At 39.4% G+C, this 23,833-nt stretch overlaps 1 protein-coding gene across 11 annotated transcripts in view; it reads left to right on the forward strand.

Annotated features, from left to right (window-relative positions):
* Positions 1–23,833, forward strand: part of ADAM22 (ADAM metallopeptidase domain 22) — a 226,598-nt gene that overhangs the window by 123,133 nt on the left and 79,632 nt on the right. For all 11 annotated transcript variants that reach the window (XM_035020508.1, XM_035020509.1, XM_035020501.1 and 8 more), the window contains exon 5: positions 23,434–23,516. In XM_035020508.1, coding sequence (XP_034876399.1) covers positions 23,434–23,516 — 83 coding nt within the window. The remainder of the gene's footprint in view (positions 1–23,433; positions 23,517–23,833) is intronic.

Raw genomic sequence — 23,833 nt, forward strand, 5'->3', positions numbered from 1 at the left:
GAGGTATAGAGAGGTTATATAATTGGCTGAAGATAACACAGTAAGGAACAATAGAGCCACGGTTAAAATCTAGGTTACTTAACTCCCGAGCTGACTTTCACACCATATTATCTACCATATATTCTATATTATGTATGATAGGATAGCCAGGAAAACTGGAATGTATTTTATTTAGACTTATTTTATGCATACCTAATTAGTTTTTGACGTATCTAGCAATCACTCTTTTATAAAGTCTTATTCTTAAGCTGAAGTGGTGGTCTACCCAAAGACCCTTTATGTATTTCTCTCAAATTTGGTTATGTGTTTGGGTGGGTTTGTCAGTAATGTCAGTTGCTTTGGGCAAAATATGGTAGAGGCACATCCAGTACAAAGCCTGTTTTACTTTTCACATCTCAGGAAAATAGCCATAGTAAGAGTTTTAGAACATTAGGAAAGGAATGGCTAAATTCTTTATATATACCAAGAATATGTATAGATGTGGGATGAGGCAGATTTCTTTTGGATGAAAAAGTAAAAATAGGTATCTTGGTAGAGATATGGTTTATTATATTTATTACCAATGAAAGACCATGACCAGTCACCAGTATCATTTGTTCTAACAGTATTTTCTTTGGTCTAATTTTTTGATGTTTTATGATAATAATCAAAAGTAATAGCTGCCAAGTGTCTAATTAGCTCAAATTATTTCTCATCTACTATATGTGAGCACTCCCAGCTTGTCTTTGGATCAAAATCCTAATCCTTGAGGATGGGTGTGTACAGAGATGCCCGTTATACAGCATTGACTTTGGTGATCAACTGGTTACTGCCCATCATTTAAGTGAATTGAGTGCACTCAAGGATCATTGTCTCAAATTATGTCCACAGGGGCAGTAAAAAGATGGTAAAAAAGCAAAGGAGTATGGGTCAAAGTTGAAATCTAGAAATAGGTAAAGGAATTGGAGAGAGTGCTGTGTGTTGGGTTACAGCTGCCAGAGGGGATAGTGTCTCCTTGAGGGTGGGAGAAGTTATTGTGACTCAAGGGAACCTTTTTCTCTAGTGGAATGGTGGTGTAATTTTCATTAAAAAATATTTTCTAAGAAAATTAAAAAAAAAAAAAAAAGGGCGCCTGGGTGGCTCAGTTGGTTAAGCGACTGCCTTCGGCTCAGGTCATGATCCTGGAGTCCCGGGATCGAGTCCCACATCGGGCACCCTGCTCAGCAGGGAGTCTGCTTCTCCCTCTGACCCTCCTCCCTCTCATGCTCTCTGTCTCTCATTCTCTCTCTCACAAATAAATAAAATCTTAAAAAAAAAATTTTTTTTCTAAGAAAATTGAAATAGCCACTGTTACTTTTGGAAATAGAATGTTGGTGAAGTTGATATAGAAGCAAGGAGAAAGCCTGAGTTTTTTGTTTTTTGTTTTTTTTGCCAAATAGGTTTTCTCCTGCTCTTCACATCCATCTTCCCTTCCTGGGGTTGAAGCTCCATGAAGGATTCCCAGCTTAACCAGCAGGTGCATGTGCTACAGGCAGAATCTCTGGATTTCTTTTGCACTCATTTTTCTAAGTCAGATTTCTAGCTCATTGTCTTTCTTGAAAAAGAGATACCTTTTTTTTTTTTTTTCTTATCCTGCCTTAATCTTTTTGTTTTCTACAATGACTCTGTCAAAGACAGGAACAAAATTCTAGGGAGAACAGCTTTAAGAGATCACTTAAAAAGAGATACCTTTTTTTTCTTATCCTGCCTTAATCTTTTTCTTTTCTACAATGACTGTGTCAAAGACAGGAAAAATATTCTAGTGGAGAACAGCTTTAAGAGATCACTTAGAAAATATTAAATATGATGACTGTCAAGACAACAGACCTTCCTGGCTTATGCTAACTTTGTAGCTCCTATAAGCCTGAACAGTATCCATAGATAATTGCTTGTTATCTTGAATTGTATTCAAGCTTTCTCATGTCTCATTTTCTGATTTCTCCATGGTGAACATAATGCTCAACACTTGAATAGTTTAAAAGTTGTATAACATATTAAACAAATAATGTTTCTTTATTTTTTTAAAAGATTTTATTTATTTATTTGACAGAGAGAGACAGCGAAAGAGGGAACATAAGCAGGGGGAGTGGGAGAAATAGAATCAGGCTCCCCGCTGAGCAGGGAGCCCAATGCAGGGCTCGATCCCAGGACCCTGGGATCATGACCTGAGCCAAAGGCAGACGCTTAACCAACTGAGCCACCGAGGCGCCCCACAAATAATGTTTCTTAAGATATCATTTAACTTACTTTGTTTGCAAAAAATACCCCTCAAATAATTATATGGTGGTATAAAATATTGTGGACTTCTTTTGTAAGTAAAAAATGTTCTCAGTTTGTAATTAGTGAATTTATTTATTTTATTTAAAATATAGGTTATAGTTTAGTGACTGCATTCTGCATCCTCTACTTTTTTTTATTTTTTTAATAATTTTTTTTTAAAGATTTTATTTATTTGAGAGCGAGAATGAGAGAAAGAGAGAGCATGAGAGGGGGAGGGTCAGAGGGAGAAGCAGACTCCCCGCCGAGCAGGGAGCCCGATGCGGGACTCGATCCAGGGACTCCAGGATCACGACCTGAGCCGAAGGCAGCCGCTTAACCAACTGAGCCACCCAGGCGCCCCATGCATCCTCTACTTTTTATAATAACGAGACCTTGACATATCCTTTTATGACATAGAGATTTTTCTTGAATTCGTTGCATACAATTGAAGCGTACATAAATGCTTGAACTATTTCTTTTTTGGCCATCGGAGCACAAGAATAGCTATGAAACTGCCAAAGTGTCATTATACATATTTATTAATAGCAGCAGGGAAGACGCAGAAAGGGGTTAATCTGCTTTTGCTTATCCTGGATATCAGGTTTCCTTATTGATTCTCAAAACGGCATTACCATCCAGAATCTTGGTTCTTTCTCTAGAAGCAAGAAGAGTAAGCGATTAAGAAGAAAAGGAAAACCAGGCGTGGGTGTGCAATAAATTTTGCTGTGTGCATTAGTAGAGGGCCATCCATGCCATTCCATCGGTGACAAATCTTCTGAAATGGAGACTAGTGTTGTTTTTGTTTTCAAATAGCTTTTAGGTAATCTCTTTATTTTGAGGTTGTCTTTGACATGAAATGCAAGCAACAGCCACTGTTGCCAAGTAATCTATACAGAAGCTTTTTAAAATCTAGTTTTCCTTTTTTTTTTTTTTAGGAGGACTCAACAACAGCATTTCTCATCCATAATGTGCTTCTTATTGACAACTTTCCCTTACATTTGAGAAACATGTTCTCTATCTTGAATTCTCACTACAGTAGCTTTTTCAGAGCCTCTTGGATAAGGGAATAATACTTAGTTACCTAGAGAGTAATCAAGTCACATGGTCGGGAAGATGCTTTTAGAGAGGATTTCTTTTTAAATGGATCTATTTGTAGAAGTTGTCATGTAAGCTCTTAGCTGTATCGCCTTTAATTTCAAATCCAAGGTTCAGGCATTTCCCCTGGCTCTGGGGAAATGGGGAAGGCCTTTATCTAGTAAAGTAAACTCAGTGATGTGCATTTTAAGGATGGCTGAGGGGCAGACTATCAATCAAAGACCCTTAGTTGGTCCTTTTGGGCTGGGGGTGGGGGGTGGGAGGTGGCTCCTGCTGCCATGGTAATAGGGATTTTTTTTTTTAAACAGCTTTATTGAGATACAGTGCATTTGCCATAAACCAAAGTGGGTTTTGGTCTCTATTTTGTCTATTAGGGAGATTTTTAAATTGGGTGTATATAAATAGAGTTGATTAAAATTATGACAGTTTAATGAAGCAATGGTAGTATGTTTGGCAGATGCCATTACCCATATGTCAGAATGTGTATTTTTGTTCTTGCTAGACTGCGTGGGAGATTTAGGTTAAGGACTCTCACCACTGCACCTGCGTTCTGGAGCAGAACCTCAGGTGCAGGATGAAGGACAGTTTCAGGTACAGGTGTTACAGGTTGTGGGATGGGCATGCAGTCACCTCACACTGGTTCTCTTCACCAGAGGGAACATTTTCAGATGTCATATATACAGACGTGATAACTTTTTACACTAATAAAAACCAAGTTTACCACAAATACACAATTTTTAAAATGAGATGACTTCTAGAAATCTCTTCTGAATTCTCTGAGACAATTCTCTGAGACAGAGTTATGAGTTATGAGTTAACATCAGTCTGACTAGTAGTAAAACCAGAATGGCTTTTAAAAATTTTTTGTTCTCGACTGCCTTCGGCTCAGGTCATGATCCTGGAGTCCCTGGATTGAGTCCCGCATCGGGCTCCCTGCTCGGCGGGGAGTCTGCTTCTCCCTCTGACCCTCCCCCTCTCATGCTCTCTCTTTCTCTCATTCTCGCTCTCTCAAATAAATAAATAAAATCTTAAAAAAAAAATTTTTTTTTTGTTCTATGTATTTTCCTTATCCATGAATATTTGGTAACCAACTGTGGCTAAACTGGTTTTAAATTTTATTATATTTAATGACTTCATTAGCCTCTAACTGCTGACATAAATAATTTTTTGAAAAAAACCTCAGGATGTAAGGATTCTACAAGAATGAGTTCTAGACTTATATATACATGTGTGTGTGTGTGTGTGTGTAAGGTTAATATTCCAGTAATTTCATAAGAAATTATTGAAGTGAAGTGGGGGATGTAGTGGGATTCAATTCCAGGATCTCCTGGTATAGAGATGATTCTATAGTTGCAAAGAGATCCAGCCAGGAAACCTTGTTTTTCTGGTCCAGTGGGTTTGAGCTGCTGCTCATTTTTAAATACTTCCATTTTTAAATAGTGGATTATATCAGAATGAGGACTCATTAATTTTCTCTGTTACTGCCAGAGCCATGATATCCACACGTAAGTATTTTAAAGTATTTTAAATCATAAGCAAAAGTGTAGCTGGAAGAGCCATATATTTGATGGGAAGTGTATGGGAATCCTAGTCAGCTGACTTGGTTGATTGGTAATTACCATGAGTTGCTGTCCTGTATGAAGTCTGTTTTCATTGCTGTCTGTAGGGCTAAATCTTCGTGGCGAGTAACTGCTGCCGGTGGTTGAATGTTCGCTCCTTGGGAGAGTTAACCAATTCTCCTTACAGAGCTAAACTCGTTTTGCTCTCTCAAAACTATTGGTGGCATATTCTCTCCAGCTAATTGCACTCACCTTAACGGAATTAAAAAAAAAAAAATAGGGTGTCTGGGTGGCTCAGATGGTTAAGCGTCTGCCTTCGGCTCAGGTCATGATCCCAGGGTCCTGGGATCGAGTCCCACATCGGGCTCCCTGCTCCGTGGGAAGCCTGCTTCTCCCTCTCCTACTCCCCCTGCTTGTGTTCCTGCTCTCACTATGTCTCTCTCTGTCAAATAAATAAATAAAATCTTTAAAAAAAAAATTAAAAAAAAAATAAAACGACTCTCTGTGCTTCCGTTATATATCATTTTCAAAATTTGGCATTTTTGCCAATTAATTATTATGAGCCCCTAAGTGCTCATTTCACCGTCAGGGATCTCTTGTTTCATACATTCTATACCTTTTTGAATCCTAGTGATATCCTGATGGAATCAGTACTGGTAACTGGACTGAGGAATGAAAGAGTAGAAGTACTTGTGGCAGTTGGAGAAGCAGCAGATGCTGGGATGGTACTTACTATGTGCTGGGTACTCATCTCATATGCTAAGTTGCTTGGTCCTCCCGTAGTACCATTGCTGTCCTCATTTTGCAGCGAGGAAACTAAGGCACAGAAAGTTTAACTAACTTGCCCGAGAACTTGAAGCCATGCATTCTGGTGCCAGAATTCCTGCTTTAATCCACTATCGTCTGCCTTTTCTGTGGAAACGATCACAATACCAGAGGAATCAGAATGCACATATTTAAGTCATAACACCCCAATTTACCATTTGTAGTTACATCTCCATTAGCAGTTTGTTTTAGTAAGACATACATTGAAAAGATACCATCATTTGGTTGAGGTGAGTTTCGATTATTCTAAATAGAAAATTTCCGTTATTCTAAGGAAAACCAGATGCCTTCTCAGGAAGCCTTGTTTTTTCAGCCATTTTCTCTTGGGGTTTATTTTTAGTCCTTCTTTGTTCTTCATAAAGGCTGGACTGAGTATTGTTCAGCACAGGGAATTGCCATGACTCCTAAGCTATAACTGTTTGAAACATGTAGCTGTTTTGCACATGGTAGACACATGCTTCAATTCTTATGCCCATCTTATGCCTATGTGTATTTTTATTTGCATCTGGAAGAAATGTGAAGTTTTGTGCTCAAGAGTAACTAAGCTAAAACATATCATCATCCTGCCAACAGACTGGAAGATATTTGGTTGTATTTCTGCCAAGGTGCTTCAAAGTACCCATCCCCCTGTCTTCTGCAATGCGCGAGCATGTGTCCGCACACACACACACACACACACACAGGAAGAATAAAAGAGCTACACAAGTCTCACATAAAAATTGGTAGAGTGTTTGTTTCTTCCTCACATGTAATAGTTCTTCTGGGTATGTGTCCCGGCATTATTTTTTAGCCACGGCTAGTCATCTATTTGGCATCTCTTCAACAAGCTGGACAGTGTGTGCGTTTTCCCCTTGGTAGCTTATGCAAATATATGCTCCTCTGTGATCTTGTAATCAGTGTGGTTTCAGGAAGGTCTCAGATTTCATGACTTGATTCTCTTTGCATTACAGGAGAAAATTCTGTGGGGATTAAGTAGATTTTGCTTTCCCTTGGGACTGAAGCAAGGATGCTCTTGGTCCATCATCATGTATAATGCATCAGCTACCTTAATGGCATTGTTAAGATTCCAAGTAGTCGGGCGCCTGGGTGGCTCAGTTGGTTAAGCGACTGCCTTCGGCTCAGGTCATGATCCTGGAGTCCCGGGATCGAGTCCCGCATTGGGCTCCCTGCTCGGCGGGGAGTCTGCTTCTCCTTCTGACCCTCCCGACCCTCCCCCCTCTCATGCTCTCTGTCTCTCATTCTCTCTGCCTCAAATAAATGAATAAAATCTTAAAAAAAAAAAAAAAGAATGTTTAAAACACTAATATAAGAAAACATTAATATATTAAAAAAAAAAAAAAAAGATTCCAAGTAGTCTTAACTCTGTAGCCTGAAGAAAATATATTGGCCCATTACCAGTTTATACAGGTCAGGTATCTTAGCGCTGGGAGCAGAGAAAAATGAAAAGTGACAGCTGATGTCAGCGTGAGTTCTGTTTCAAAGCTCTGTAGCCAATCTGAGTAGAAAGTCCTATTTATTTTCTTTCTAGTGTAAGATTTTTTTCCAACTAAGTATTGAAATAATTATTTCATCTGTTAATATTCAAGGTGTTATCCATAAACTTAAAAAGACACGTTCAGCCATAAATTAAAACAAAATTAAAAGTGGCACCAACTAATGGTATTCTATGTTTGGAACCAATTAACTATTTTGTAATAGAATATCATCCCTACTTTAATTATAGAATTATTTTTTCATTATACTGTGTCATATAATCGACTGTTGCAAATTTTTTTGGAAGTAGAGTGAACTATTAGAGTAACGATGATTGTACAAGAAGTTGTGGAAGTGTTTTTGACAAGTTTGAAATTCATTTGAAGCAAAAAAAATCATAGATTATTCTCTGGTATTGTAATTAGTGCTATTTTCTTATTAATTTAAAAAAAAAAACCCTCTATTTTCCAGTGAATAAATGGCCACTATAAAAATAAGAACAGGGGGCACCTGGGTGGCTCAGTTGGTTAAGCGACTGCCTTCGGTTCAGGTCATGATCCTGGAGTCCCAGGATCAAGTCCTGCGTTGGGCTCCCTGCTCAGCGGGGAGTCTGATTCTCCCTCTGACCCTCCCCCCCTCATGCTCTCTCTCTCTCATTCTCTCTCTCAAATAAATAAATAAAATCTTAAAAAAAAAAAAAAAAGAACAGATGGGGCGCCTGGGTGCGTCAATTAAGCATCGGACTCTTGATTTCGGCTCAGGTCCTGATCTCAGGGTCCTGAGATCGAGCCCCGAGTTGGGCTCTGCGTTGGGCTTGGAGTCTGCTTAAGAGTTTCTCTCACTTTCCCTCTGCCTCTCCTTTCCCTCCCCCCCCCCCCCCCCCCCCCCCCCAGAAAAAACAAAACAAAACAAAAAAACAGGTAATAAAGACCAGAGTATAAAGTACCTCAGCATTGAGTGCTTTGAGTGTTTATAGCCATTTTGGGGGGTAATGTTCAGGCCTCCACTGATGTTTTATCATAGCATCCTTTTTGTTACATGTAAGAGGTAGAAAAGGAGGTAGATGCAAGTGGACTTGATTATCCCTATAGAAAACTTTTAAAAATTTAAGCAACTGGGGTTTAAATGACTAGGAAAGCTGACATTAGAGATTTGTGACACATTAGAAAAAAGCCTAAATTCTCAGATACCCTACTTGTGTTCTCAGTCGTCCTTCATTTGATAGCTGTGTATTGAATGCTTGCCATTAGCTCAGGGAGGTAGCTATGAATAGTATGATGCAATTCTCACTGTCATAAAACTTGTAGTTTAATAGGGATGACAGGCATAATGAAAATAGCTACCAAAAGGGCTTTTTAAATGACAGTTATGAAAGTGCTGTACAGGGAATTAAGTACACATTGTCCTGAATGCATTTGATGGGAGACCTGACCTAGTCCGCTTGGTCAGGGAAGACTTCTGTAGGGAAATGATATTAATTCTGAATTTTGCATGGTAAGTGGGAGGGGAACAGCTTCTCAGGCAGTGAAATGAGTATGTGTAAGGGTCCAGAGGCCTTGCTGCAGGATCTTGGTGTGTGAGAGAAATAGAGATCAGAGAGAGTGGACAGAATAAGAAGTGGAGACAGGATCAAAGCAGGAGTATGGTATTTGACCAGAGCCTCAACTCAAAGAAATCAGGTGTGACCTACAGGAGTCAAGCCGATCCCACCTTTGGACTTCACACATTGATTTCTTTCTTTTCTCGTTCTCAAAAATCTGGAAGACTACTTCTAACTGTCTCTGGAAGGTAGAATAGTTGCTTTGGTAATTCTGAGTGGGGTCAATAGGTATTCCACGTAGCAATTAGATTTTTGTGCAGAGTTAAGTGCTGTGTCTTTGAGCTTTTTCATACTACTTTCCTGATGAAGAAAAAAATTTTTTTTTAATTTTTCTTGAGTAGTGTTAACAGATATAACTGAGCACTTGTTTTGTTTTCAAGTCCAGGACAGCTCTGTAGTTTGGATGCAGGAAAACATAAAGACTGACAATACTGCTAGGGCTAGACAGACCTGAATTCATATCCTGACACTGCCAATTCGTGTTTGTATGGCCTTGGACAGTACTTACTCCTTCTGTGTTTCATTGTCCTCATCTATTAAATGAGAAAGACAAACATGAACCCAGAGCTTTGGGTATGGGAAATGCTCCATAAATACTAGTTTTGATATATTATTAAGGGAAAGTGGCAGTTCATAAAATATTTCTGGCTAAGCCTTTGGTGGCTTCTGCCCATTCTTTCTGCTAGTTTCTGATCCTACTGAGGACACAGGAGGCACAGCAGCATCAACAAAAGCTGTCCTTCACGATCTGCTTCCTAATAAAATAATCATCTGTACCTCTAGACTATAAATTCCATGAGAAGTTACTCCAAGACTAAGCTCTCCTGGAAATTTGTCCTGTGTGCGTAGTATTCAGCATTATGTGTACCTAGAAGACAATAAATATCTGCTGAACAAAAAAAATAATAAATGAATGAATTAAGCCTATCATCAGTAAATTGGGTAGTTTCTCCCGCTCACCCAACACTGTGTGGTGAGAAGTCCAGTTTGGACAGGTCTGAGAGAGCATAGTAATTCCCCCTGCCATAGAAAGATGCAGTAAATATAAACAGGAAATCTAAAAACCATATAGTGAGCCTCACATCTGCTCACCTAATGCTAAGTTCATCATCTGTGCTGAGGTTCATGTTCATATTTGTTTCCTCTCTCTAAGGTATATTAGAATCACATCTAAGTTAATTTTAAATTTCAAGGCATAAAATACCAGCAATGACCTGTGAATAGAAATTTCTATAGTTGTGAAATATTTAAAACATTCAAAATTGTATATAATATTATATCCATGTGTACACTTAACATGTTAGTCTTTTGCTATATTTGCTTCAAATCTCCTCAAGGTTTTTAAAGTCTAATTCTGTATCAGTGTCTCCTATTTCATTTCTCTTTACTTTATTTATGCCTTTACTCTTTTATTTGGTCAGTCCTGTAACTTTTTTTAAATACTTTTTTTTTTTTTCAAAGAATCAGCTTACCTTTGTTACTAATGTTTACTTCCTTTTACTTTAAAAGCACTTTGCTTGTGTTCTTTTCATAACTCATTGAGTTAAATGTTTAACTTATTCATTATCAATTCTATTTTCTGTAAGCGTCTAGAAATGTAAAATTTACTCTTGGTAGTATTTCAGCAGCATCCATGAAGTTCTGATACCTAGATTTTTGTTGTTGTTGTCGTCCATATATATTTTTTCTGTAATTTATACATGACTTTTATATGACTCATAAATTATTTAGGTTTTAGAAACAATTTATAACTTGTTTAAAATTTTTATATTAAACATTTAAAAATTCCTAAACATATGAGCATCTTTGTTGTTGGTTTTCAATTTTGTTGCTTTATGCTAAGTGCTGTGTATAAGATATTGATTTTTTGGAAGTTGGCCTGGTATTTAAAAGAAAAAAGTTGGTAACCCTTGATTTTTTTTAAATAAATAAATAAAGTAAAAATAGATTGCAAAAAACAACAACAACAAATAGATTGCAAATCATAGATACCACTTAATTTAACTCCCTCCTTCATTTTATAAGAAAATAAGTAACAAAAAATGGCAAATGACCAACCTGTGTCCATTGTAACAGTTGCTGGAAAAAACAAAAAAACCCCACTTTTTATCAGATACAGCCTTAAATGCGAGTTTGTCTTTCTGAAGGGCATTGCTTGAGAAGTTCCTTCTTAGGAAGTCAACCCTTTGTTTATACATTTAAATCAGTCCTGGACTAATTCAGAATCATCCAGGGAAGAACACTGAATACTGGTGTTGAGTTCTTGGGCACAGTGCATGAGGCTCAGGGTATAAGAGGGAGGGAGATGTTGCAATGCAGTCTTCTTTCAGCAGCTAGAAGTGTTCCCTGTTTATCTTCACTTCTTCAGAAAAGGAGTGGATGGGAGAATGATAGAAATATTCTTTTTGTATAACTATCTTTCTTTTTGTATAACTGTCTTCTGATATGCTTTCTTTCTGTATAACTATCTTCTGATCAATTATACTTCTCCCTGTTAATGTTCAGACATCAACTAGAGAATAAGGTTTTAGATGATATACATCTCTTACGCTAAAAAATTCATATAGAGCAATACATTTAAACTTCCGTTATTTGTAAAAAGATACAATGATGTAATAATTTCCTGGAAAGAATTATAATTTCATGAGTTTGTAATTATATAGTCACTGTATGTGGGCCACATTGATTTTCCAGTCTCCCAATTTAGAGCTGCATCTCAGAGCACCTGATAAGTACCCTTCCTTTGTAGGAACCTAAAATTTTTTTTTTTTTTAATTTGAGAGAGAGAGAGAGAGCACATGAAAGGGGGAGGGCCAGAGGGAGAAGCAGACTCCCCGCTGAGCAGGGAGCCCGATGTGGGACTCGATCCTGGAACTCCAGGATCATGACCTGAGCCGAAGGCAGTTGCTTAACCAACTGAGCCACCCAGGCACCCGGAACCTAAAATTTTTTTTTTTTTTAAAGATTTTATTTATTTATTTGACAGAGAGAATGAGAGAGAGAACACATGAGAGGGGGAGGGTCAGAGGGAGAAGCAGACTCCCTGCCGAGCAGGGAGCCCGATGCGGAACTCGATCCCGGGACTCCAGGATCATGACCTGAGCCGAAGGCAGTCGCCCAACCAACTGAGCCACCCAGGCGCCCCACCTAAAATTTTTTAGTAGCCTAATAAGACATTGTTATATTGATGGGTCTGTCATAGTTACCTGGCAGCTGAAAAATAGTTTCTCTTGCCTCTTTTCTGGTTAAAAATAAGCAATTTGGGAAGGTCTCAACCGAAGGTCAGATTTATCCTATTATTTGTGGAAAAATAATGATGAGTATTTTTAAACGAAGCTATGGGAAACTACAATGAATGGCTGGCTAGAGGTAATTAAGATAGACCTTAATCTTATTAGATGAATGAAGCTAGACTCCTCCAGTTTATTCCACTAAGCCAATCTTCTTAGAAGCAAAATCCCTGGATTTAGACATCTAAACATTCACTTGATGGGAAGTTGTACTGTGTTGAATAGTGTCCCCTCAAAATTTATGTCCCCTCTTGCTTGTGAATGTGACTTTTTCCTCATAGGATCTTTTCAGATGCAGTCAAATTACAAAGAGGCTCTAATCCAATGGCTGGTGGTTATAAGAGGGAAGTTTAGACATAGAGACTCACACACACAAAGGGAAAGCAATGTGCAGACAAGGCAGAGATCCGAGGGGGTGTGTCTACAAGCCAGGAAGTGAGGAGGATTGTTGGCAACCACTGGAAATTAGGGAGAATTGAGGAGGGATTCTTCCCTCGAGTCTTCAGAGGGGGTATGGCTCTACCAACATCTTGATTTCAGACACCTCGCCTCCAGCGCTATCAGAGTATCAATTTCTGTTGTTTTAAGCCACCCAGTTAATTGGGTAATTTGTCACAGCCATCCTAGGAAACTAATACAGAAGGCATTTTGATTATAACGAATGTAAAAACATTTAGAATATGTGTTGGAGGTGCCTGAGCTGACAGACAAGAGAAGGGAGTAAGTCTATACATTTTGAAAATGCATTGCATCTCAAAAGACTAACAATTGTTCACTTAGGGTGCTTATGAGCTGGAACTCCTGAGAACTTATCATAGTTTTCATGCTTTGTTTTCCTTAGCTGGCATCACCCAGGGGAAATCAGTATAAGGAAAGACTCCTGCACAACAATAAAAATAGATTTTAAGCTCACTAGGTCCCTGGTGGGATTTTTTTTTAAACCTGAGAGCTCATAAGAAAGTGATAGCCCTCATTTTCTGTGGTGTTCACCATCTTCCATTAGGACTAACTCCTTCCTTATCACCTTTATTTATATCCAGTGACTTTCTAGTTCTGTCTCTTTGTTCCTTTCTTGTAGAAACTTCTGCTACAATAATATTCTTATACATCTTTTTCTCTTTAACAGGAACCATGCAATTTTTAAATGAAATCATTCTTTTTTTTTATCAACTAGATTTGTCTATTAGTTTTTAAAATATTTTTTGATTGATGACTATGCTACAAGATCCTAGCACTTATCAGTTAGTATTGAAATAGTGCAGAGATTTTGGGGGCACCTGGGTGGCTCAGTTGGTTAAGCGACTGCCTTCGGCTCCGGTCATGATCCTGGAGTCCTGGGATCGAGTCCCGCATCGGGCTCCCTGCTCGGTGGGAAGTCTGCTTCTCCCTCTGACCCTCCTCCCTCTCATGCTCTCTGTCTCTCATTGTCTCTCTCGCAAATAAATAAATAAAATCTTAAAAAAAAAAAATTAAAAAAAAAAAGAAATAGTGCAGAGATTTTGAATGATGCTTTTTAGTTCTACATCTTGGAGGAAGCTGATAATTTGGTTGCTGCTTAAAAAACTATACTGTTGAATAGGGTAGCAAACACAAATATCGAAAGTTATCAACCAGTAGTATAAATGAAAGATTGGCTATTTGTGATAAAATGGGCCTTATTCATCGTCAGCTGGTTTTTGTCCTATAGGAAGATGGAAATGTGGGAATAGAGGCTCACTTTTAGCAAATCTCTTAATTTTCAGGGGAAGATGGAAATCCAAGTTTCCAGAACTGTGAAGGTCTGAGATTTTATCTTATTTGCAAGTTAACAAGTTAGCCTGCTGGAATTTCATCTTTGCAGGCAGAAGACAGGAGACTCCTGGGTTAGAGACAAAGGACTTTAATACTCATAGCCATAGCAGTAGCCAGAACATCAACGTTTTCTTATACTTGTCTCTCGAGCCTCGATTCCAGACACTAACAGAGGGGGGAAGGGCTAGTGACACCTGCATACACAGTGTGTTGTGTTCCTAGAGAGAAATTCTGAATTTAGGAAACCTAAATCTTTTATACTAGGCAGTAAACGTGCTTTGTTTTTTGCTTTAGAGGGAGATATCTCCATTTTTCAAGGCTGTCTACTATACAAACATCTTTGAAAAGGTAGTCCTCAGAAAACAAGGAGTTGTAGATTTCTATTATAGCAAAGTGTTATTGACTAATCTTTCAGAATTTATTTTATTTTATTTTTTAACTTTTTTTTTTTTAAAGATTTTATTTATTTATTCATGAGAGGCACAGAGAGAGAGAGCGAAGCAGAGGGAGAAGCAGGCTTCCCGCTAAGCAGGGAGCCCAATGCGGAACTCGATCCCGGGACCCTGGGATCATGACCTGAGCCGAAGGCAGACGTTTAACCATTTGAGCCATCCAGGCACCCTCAGAATTTATTTTATTTTATTTTATTTATTTTTATTTATTTATTTGACAGAGAGAGAGTTACTGAGAAAGGGAACACAAGCAGGGGCAGAGGGAGAGGGAGAAGCAGGCTTCCCGCCGAGCAGGGAGCCCGACATGGGGCTCGATCCCAGGACCCTGGGATCATGACCTGAGCCGAAGGCAGACGCTTAATGACTGAGCCACCCAGGCGCCCCCAGAATTTATTTCTAATCACTTAAATTAAGCTTTTTACATTAGGGTGTTTTTAAAAATTCGTTTGAAAATTTATAGTGTGAAATTAAAATTTAGGAAGTATTCACTTATACTCTTGACTAGAGTTATATTTCATAGCCCAGTATACTAACAAAACAAATTTTAGGGATTAATACAGAGTTGCCAGTCTTTTCATTTTCACCATATAGGGAAACAACCCTTTTAAAATACCTAAATTCTAATTACCATTGTTAACATACAGAGAAATGAATATAACAACTAATGCCTTATAGTATCCCGGATTGGGTCTTGGAACAGAAAGAGGAAATTAATGGAAACACTGCTAAAATCTAATTAGAGTCAGTAAATAGTAATGTACTGAGGTCAATTTCTTAGTTTTTACAAATGTACTCAGGTAATATAAGATGTTAACAGAGGAAAAACTGGGTGATTAGGTATGCTAGAACTCTGTGTGCCATCTTTGCAACTTTTTTGTGAGTCTAACATTGCTCCAAAATAACCATTCTGTTAAAAATTTAAAAATGGATAACTTTAATAATGAAAGAGAAGAAAAGGACTAATCTCAAAAACAAAGGGCAGTTGTATAAAAATGAAATACATTTAGCTTTATGAAAGACTGACTACACTGTATTTATTTTTCTCATTTTGACATGAACTGGTAAAGATTTTGATATACGTTAGTATAGACCTATAGATTATTGGCATTTGGGAACCACCATGTGATAGCTTTATTTAATTTTAATTTACTGTAAAATGAGGTGAGATGGCCTTTCTCTCCACTTCTCTTAGAGAGCTCATAGAATCAGATAACTCTTATACTTTTACCTGAACAGATGTTTAGCCTATGTCCCTTCTGTGAATCCAGTCTGATTCTTTGTAATCTCAAGTTACGAGTTTTAATCAGGGTGGGTTGGTGGATCCTCTCCAACATAAGATTTTGCTTTTCTAGGGATTTCCTTGATGCAAATGGCCCTAGCGAGACTTGGTTTACTCCTGACTCAGTAATGCCTGAAAATGCCATTTGTCACCATTGGGAGGGAGGAAGGGGAAAGGTAAGAAAAGGGCAGGTTTCTCATGTCAGTGTCAAGGGGAAATTGGGAAGAGGTTATTGTAGGCAAGCGCCTGGTGGAATAGACTCTAGCCATGTGGCCACAAACAGAAGTCTGGGCAGTGCATATGCTTGGAAGGAATCTAGTATACAGTAGAGGTCAAGGGCAGGGCTTCAGTTCTTGCAAAGAGGTATTGGCTAAAGCATAGCTTCTCAACCATGGTAGCATATTAGGATCATCTGGACAGATTCTAAAACTGCCAGGTCCCACCCCTAGAGATTCTAATATAACTGATAGGGAATAAAGCTTGGTATTCCAGGGCTCAGAACTACTGTGCTAGAATGACCAGGGATGTCACCCATGGAGGAGAATAACTGGTGTAAACCCCAGTCTGCAGGGCAGAAGGCTGGTCCTGGGACTGGTGCCCATGGAGCAGGAGAGGGAGAGGGCTGTGACCCAGTGAGCAGAGAAGGAACACATGGGTTACTGGGTTGAGGATTTGGTCTGTAAGTGTCACACTGGCCCTGTCCTTTTTATGGTGACCACATCATCTTGATTTGCCTGTGGCTTTCATGGATGTAGCACTGAATAACCTGCATCCTGCGAAACCCCTTGGTCCAAGGCTAACCGGATGGTTGACCATGCTGGTCCCTTTAATGCAGGCTAAGGCGTCCCGCATACCAGCACCTACAAGTAGCACCGCTCTTCATGGCTCTGTCCATGGTAGAATTCTCATCTAGTCTTGCCTCACCTTTTGCCTTCCGTATTGTTTCCGATAAAGCCGGCTGGCCTGGGTCAAACGAGAAAAGGTGTGGAGAAAAGCTATGACGGTTTATGTCCTTTTTGTTAAGAATCTGCTGAGGAACCAGTGTAGGATTTCAGGGAGCTCAGCAGTGAGGAGCTCTAGAATGCAGGGACAGGGGTGGTGTAAAGCAGTTGCTCTCAAACTTTAGAGTGCATTGAAGTCAGCTGGAGGGTTGGCTAAAACACAGGTGGCTGAACCACATCCCAGCGTGAGGCTTGAGAATTTGAATTTTTTTTTAAGATTTTATTTATTTATTTAACAGAGAGAGACACAACAAGATAGGGAACACAAGCAGGGGGAGTGGGAGAGGGAGAAGCAGACTGCCCGCCGAGCAGGGAGCCCGATGTGGGGCTCGATCCCAGGACCCTGAGATCATGACCTGAGCCGAAGGCAGACGCCTAACGACCGAGCCGCCCAGGTGCCCTGCGAATTTGAATTTCTAACAAGCACATGTTATTGTGCTGGAAACTGCTCTTTGGTTACCACCAGTGTAAAGAGACTTGACTGGGCATCTGGCATACCCAAGTTTAAGTAAGTAGGAAGGTTCTCTCTTAATCCCTGTTTTCTCACTTGTGAAGTATTTGCCTCATCAGTCATTATGAATTCTCTCATAAATCATTAAGATCACCAAACAGAATGCCTAGGTTCTGGAAGATACTTTCATTCTCTGAAAGATCCCAGTCTTTCTGGTATCCTCTATATGGAGATGATTTGGTATTGGACTGAGTGTTTTTAGGTTAGTAATTCCAAATACAGTATTCAGAATCAGTGGGGGAATTTTTGCAACTCTAAAAACCCTGAAGCCCTACCTCCTTGGAGATTCTGATTCCATAGATCTGAGGGAAGGCCTGGGAATCATTTGGTTTACAAAGCCCACCAGGATGAGGCTCTAGCTTGGGGAGTAGTTTTGGGAATCCCTCCTATGAACAACCATTCTCTAGTGCAGGCGTTCTCAATCTCTGCAGTCCTGTTGAATGATCTCGAGCATTTATAAAGATGCTGATGCCCGTGTCCCATCTCCAGAGATAATGATTTAATTGATTTGAGGGTTGGCCTGGACATTGGGATTTTAAAAGCTCCCCAGGTGATTCTGATATGCAACCAAGGTTGAGAACCACCGTTCTGGTGTATTCCTAGAGTAAGAAAAACATGGAGTATTTGTAAAAATGCAGATTCTCCATCTCACTTCTGAGCTGCCTAAACAAACTTTCAGGGCCAGAAACATAGTAATCTGCATTATTAATCAATAGCCCTGAATTGTTACTCTTAGCAAATAAATTAAGAGAATCCTAGCTCAAGAGACATGATAGAATCCCTCATTGAGTAAATATTCCCTGACTGCACCCCTCACCTGTTTATATAGTAGTTTACAGTCGACTTGACTTTGTTATCTCATGGGATTCCTTGAATACTCTTGTTAGCAGTGTGAGTAGATATTAATCCCATTTTATTGATGAGGAAACTGAGATCGACAGTTTTCTAACAGCACGCTTAGAGATACAAACATAGATTAGGTACATGTGCTTCCCTGAAAAGACACCATAGGCTAGGGGAGGATGTAAGACAGAAACAGGAATGCAAGTGTAAAGAGGTGCAGTACAGATCTGATAGTATATGAACATTCAGAGAAACAGAGGTTAAATGAGAAGTAATTTGTGAGGAGGAGGAAATCAGAGCAGGCTCTTTGGAGGCTGTGGCCCTGGCTCATCTTGGAACTGATAAAGTTGTAGAATTTCCTTTGAGGGTCTGAATGGAGGGCAGATGACTGTGGCCTTGCTGCTGTGCTCCCCTGGTTCCCTTTACTGGATTTTTCTAGTTTTATAACCCAGTCTGTGTAGCTTCCTTTGTGCTTTCAGTGTATCATATTTGTAATAAATTCTGTTTTTCTTTTGGGATCTTTCTGGCTCTTTAATAAAAATGCAGTTTGTCTTTGAATTTTGCAAATAAATGATTATTTTAACTTCCCTAGAATAAAAATTGCAATAAGCCTTTTGTCCACCAGGGAGATAAACCAGTAGACCCTGGAACTATCATACAGTTCATTTTTAGAGAGGTGGGTAGTTTTTTTTAACTCTTAACTATCTAATTAGCTAAAAATAAACATCTGTACTATGGTGATTGTGTTATTAAATCAAGGAGTATGAAGAAGGTTTCAATGACAGCAGATTTATTTCTGGAGCAAAAGAGACTTTAAGGAATGAAGCTATGACCGGCAGTCAGATAAAGAACCGAACTCTATTAGGATGTGCTGCTGGCTTTTCTCTTTCCCTACATCTGTCTTAGATTATTATATATAATACCCACTTTCAGAAAGCATCTGGTTCCTCAAGAAAGTTGTATGAAGATATGGAGAACTTTTATAAGTTGATAAGACTCAACAAAGTTGGCTTAAGTAGTGATCTTTTTTGCAGTATACCATTTTTAGTAAAATACAGTTTCTTATTTTCAAATGCAGTGCATCTTTTAAAACAGATATAAGGGCCAAGAAATAATTTTATTTGTCTCTTAGAATAGGTATTAAATTTAAAAGGCACATATTTTTTGACCTGCCAGATTCACATCTAGTAATGTGTTCTACATACATATCGACAGAATTGCACAAAAATATGTGAAAGGATGTTTGAAGTATTGTTTATAATGACCAAACAAATGGAGATAATCTAAATGTCTGCTGGCACGGGGATGTTTAAATGAATTATGGTTCGCCCCTATAATGGAATATTATGCTATCATGGAAAGAATGAGATACTGATATACAAAGATGTCAAGGTTACCTTAAGAAAAAAATCAAGTGGCAGAACAGTGTGTACAGTGTAAACCCATTTGTGGACTGAAAGATACCTGTGTATTTATGTATTTCCTTAAATATACCATATAGACTATTCCTGAAATGGTACACAGAATCTGTCAAAAATGCTTGCTTTTCCGCTGTGAATTGTGCAAGACTGTTGAATCTCAGACCTGTACCTCTGAAACAAATAATGCAATATATTTTAAGAAAAAAAAAAAAAAGAAGAAGAAGGTAGCGGGAGGGGAAGAATGAAGCGGGGGAAATCAGAGGGGTAGACGAACCATGAGAGACGATGGACTCTGAAAAACAAACAGGGTTCTAGAGGGGAGGAGGGTGGGAGGATGGGTTAGCCTGGTGGTGGGTATTGAGGAGGGCACGTTCTGCATGGAGCACTGGGTGTTATGCACAAACAATGAATCATGGAACACTACATCTAAAACTAATGATGTAATGTATGGGGATTAACATAAGAATAATAAAAAAAAAAAACGCTTGCTTTTCAGGAGTCACCTGCAGACTGTACAATGTGTATGAAGGGAGTATTTTTTACTCTTCACCATGTGCATCCTGAATTCTTAGAAATGTTTCCATAAGCATTTATGATTTTTAAAATACTGGATAAAAAGTTATATAAACTAAAAATCCATTAAATTTTATTTATTTTAATAATTAATAAATCAATAAGTTCAATGTAATAACTTCATTACTTTAATTCATGGTTTCAATAATTATTGCCATATGGTGAATCCCTTAAAAAAGTCACAACACAGAAATTAATTCCCATCATTTAGAAGAATTACACATACCACCAGTTGAGAGCCTCAAAATTGGAATTCTAATAGCCCAACTGAAGAGATTTTATCCCCCTGTTGTTTGTGCTTCTCTTGAAGTGTCATGGAAACATTTGATAATGAGTGAACCATATTGAGCTCCTCACTTCATTTGCAGTGTTAGGCTTTTGTGCAGATGGGTCTTGATCATATGCTGTTTTTGGATCCACTCCTATTTTTCAGAATCAGAAATTAGTGAAAGATTGTTTTTCATTATCTAATCATCTATTTAGTCCTGGTATATTGGACGATTGTTTTAAAACATGAATTCTTTGTTCTTTTTATGATTTAATATAACATGTTTCCAAAGTTGGTATTTTAAAGAAAATTTGAGTAATTTATAAAACATTTCTTATATACCTTTGCCTCTGACATATTTTCCCCACTTACAGTGACTTGTCAACTTCCATTGTTCCATAATCTGGTACCATAATTCTTGCTATTATCTTTTTTCTTCTACTGTGTTTCTATCTGCTGTCCACTGTGAGTCTGAGACTTCAGAAAGAGATCTGATGGGGTTGGTTAGTCACTATCCAGTAGAGGGAAATATTTTCACACTGAAATCTTACTCTATCCAAGTTACCTCATTGACTGTTGGCCCCTCATGTCTCTCTAACAGAAAGCTAGAGTGTTGATTTCTGGTCCAATTAGATGTTTTGAGGAAGGTCTTTTGAAATATAATGACCTCTAATTTAGAACCTAATCTTATGGACAATTAATTCATCAGTCCAACACCCCAACAGAGGATATTTTAAATTATGTTCAATTTACTCCCAGCCCGTCTCAAAAAATAAAACAAAACAAAACCCCCAAAGAATCAGCCTGGGGGAAAGTTCAGATTTGCCCTAGATCCCCATAGGCTCTAGGCCCAACTCATAAGTAGTGTAGGGGAAATGACACAGGCCTTGCATTTACATATTCACAAAAAGTTTGCATCCCTACTTGGCAATGTCCCAGGTGGGCAAGCTTGGCTCTTGGAGATTGTGACCTCCTATGTAGAAGAGAGACAGCAATCTTTCTTTATAGGATTGATGTGAGGATTTAAGGCGATTGTGTATGTAAATCGAATAGAACAGTAATCAACACATAGTAATTTTTTGTTTTTTTTAGAGAGCAAGAGAGAGAGTGCGCAAGAGAGTGCATGAGTGAGTGTGTGAGCTGGTGGGGGAGGTGAGGAGGGGAAGGGCAGAGGGAGAGGGAGAATCTTAAGCAGGCTCCACCTCAGCACAGAGCCCAAGGCGGGGGGGGGGGGGGGGGGGGGTCCCGATCTCACGACCTTGAGATCATGGCCTGAGCCCCTGAGCTGAAATCAAGAGTAGGATGCTTAACTCACTGAGCCACCCAGGCGCCCTATACATAGTATAGTAGTAGCCAACATTTATTGAGTGCCTGCTAAGTGCCAAGCATTATTCTAAGCTCTTTATACATTTTACCTCTTTTAATCATCTGAACAACCTTGTGAAATTGTTACTTCCATTTGACAGATGACACAGGCAGGTTCTGTAACTTGCTTCAGATTGCATAGCTAGTAAACAAAGGAGCTGATAGCTCATGCTGTTAACATCTTCACCAAACCAGCCCCACCCAGAAAGTCAGTGTCTGGCTTTATTTCTGTGCTGAAGTCTGTGCTTTACTGGGTTACACCCCCTGTCAGGCTTACAGGTGGAGTACCACCCTGTTCTTTCTTACCCTCCATCACATCCACCTGCAGTCCTCAGTTCATGATGCTCAGTGACTCCCTTGGGGATTTGGAGGTGTCACAGGATCAGAGCCCTTTTACCTGTTCTCTGCCACCTCCTCAGAACTGGGGTTCACTCGATCCTGTAGGTTTATCTCATGAGAAACGGTAGTCACAGACCAGGCTGCTTTCTTGGAATTCCAGTGAAGAAACTGTCTTCAGCCTTGTTACATCCTGTTTGCTCCTGTTCTCTCCCCTCTTGTCAAGCACTGAATATTTGGGGTAGGATTAATCCGTAAGGCAGACTGGAAAGCCGGCCGCGTTTGCCCCTTTAAACCACCCATTCTATTAGTCCTTCCTATTTCACTCTTTCCTATCTCAGTGTGTCAGTTGGAATTACGAGCTTTTAGCTTCTGCAGAAATAGGAGGTCAGTGGGGGGAATGGAAAAGGCCATTTAGAACAATGCTTCTCAAACTTTAATGTGCATATGAATCACCAGGGACCTTGTTAAGATGCCGATTAAAGTAAGTGGATAGGTGGGGCCTGCATTTCTGACCAGCTCCCGAGTGTCTTAGCACCCGCTGGTTTCTAGACCACACTCTGAGTGGCAGGTGTTTAAAGACTGAGGCACCACCCTGAGATGGCAGAGGATTTACCCTATTACCTCTTACAAGAACATTTAATCCAAAGAAATGAGTCTCATGGGAATTAATGTAACCAGCTGCCAGAAGAAACTTTGGAATTTCAAGCCCCACCCGGACTGCTTACTGGTAAAACCGTTCATGGTTGGAGAACAGAATAGTATAACCTTGTCAAGTTTTGATATAAACACTATAAAAGTAAGCATTTTCCTCCTTCAGTTTAATTTAGTGACTCTCAAATGATTTATATACATTTTTACTTAGCTTATATGAAAGAGTATCATCTTGGTGCTGCTCAAGGTTGAGTTTCTCATGATGCGGGGCGGGGGGCGGGGTGGAATAGAGGATTCAGCTGATTCTAATGCAGGGGCCACATGGGTTTTTCTTTTTTCTTTTTTAAAGATTTTATTTATTTATTTGAGAGAGAGAGAATGAGAGAGAGCGAGTACATGGGGGGGGGGAGGGTCAGAGGGAGAAGCAGACCCCCCGCCGAGCAGGGAGCCCGATGCGGGACTTGATCCCGGGACTCCAGGATCATGACCTGAGCGGAAGGCAGCCGCTTAACCAACTGAGCCGCCCAGGCGCCCAACACATGGGTTTTTCAGTATCTGTTTCTTTGTTCTTTCTCTCGTCACCTCATAAAAGGCATAAATTTAGTCAACTTTTATTTCCCCGGCTTTTGATTTGGAGTTGGCTCACCAGGAGTGTTTATGAATAATTCTCTTAGGACAGGTTTGATAACGCTAATCTGAATAAGAAAGTATTCTTCAGAGCTTTCTACGTAGAGTTGTGGTGTGGGCGGGAATGTGTGAAATGATGCTGGTGATTCTCCTGGTGATGGCTGAGGCTGATGCTCTCTGGCTCTGTTTCCAGGGAGGAGAACACTGCTACTACCAGGGCCACATCCGAGGAAACCTGGCTTCATTTGTTGCGTTGTCCACATGCCACGGACTTCAGTAAGTGTCTCCAGTTTTTTGTACCATCCATTCTTTCAATCCTTTATTTCCTTTAGTTTTAATGCACTGTAATCAAAATCTTTATTTTATGTCAAGAAATAATTTTTTTTTAAGATTTTATTTATTTTTTTGAGAGAGAGAGACAATGAGAGAGGGAACACAAGCAGGGGGAGTGGGAGAGGGAGAAGCAGGCTTCCCGCTGAGCAGGGAGCCCGATGAGGGGCTCGATCCCAGGACCCTGGAATCATGACCTGAACCGAAGGCAGACAATTAACGACTGAGCCACCCAGGTGCCCAGTCAACTGTATTTTTTTTTT

This window comes from Mirounga leonina, unplaced genomic scaffold (assembly GCF_011800145.1).
Source record: "Mirounga leonina isolate KUSES-001 unplaced genomic scaffold, KU_Mleo_1.0 Mir_174, whole genome shotgun sequence".
Classification (NCBI taxonomy): Eukaryota; Metazoa; Chordata; class Mammalia; order Carnivora; family Phocidae; genus Mirounga; species Mirounga leonina.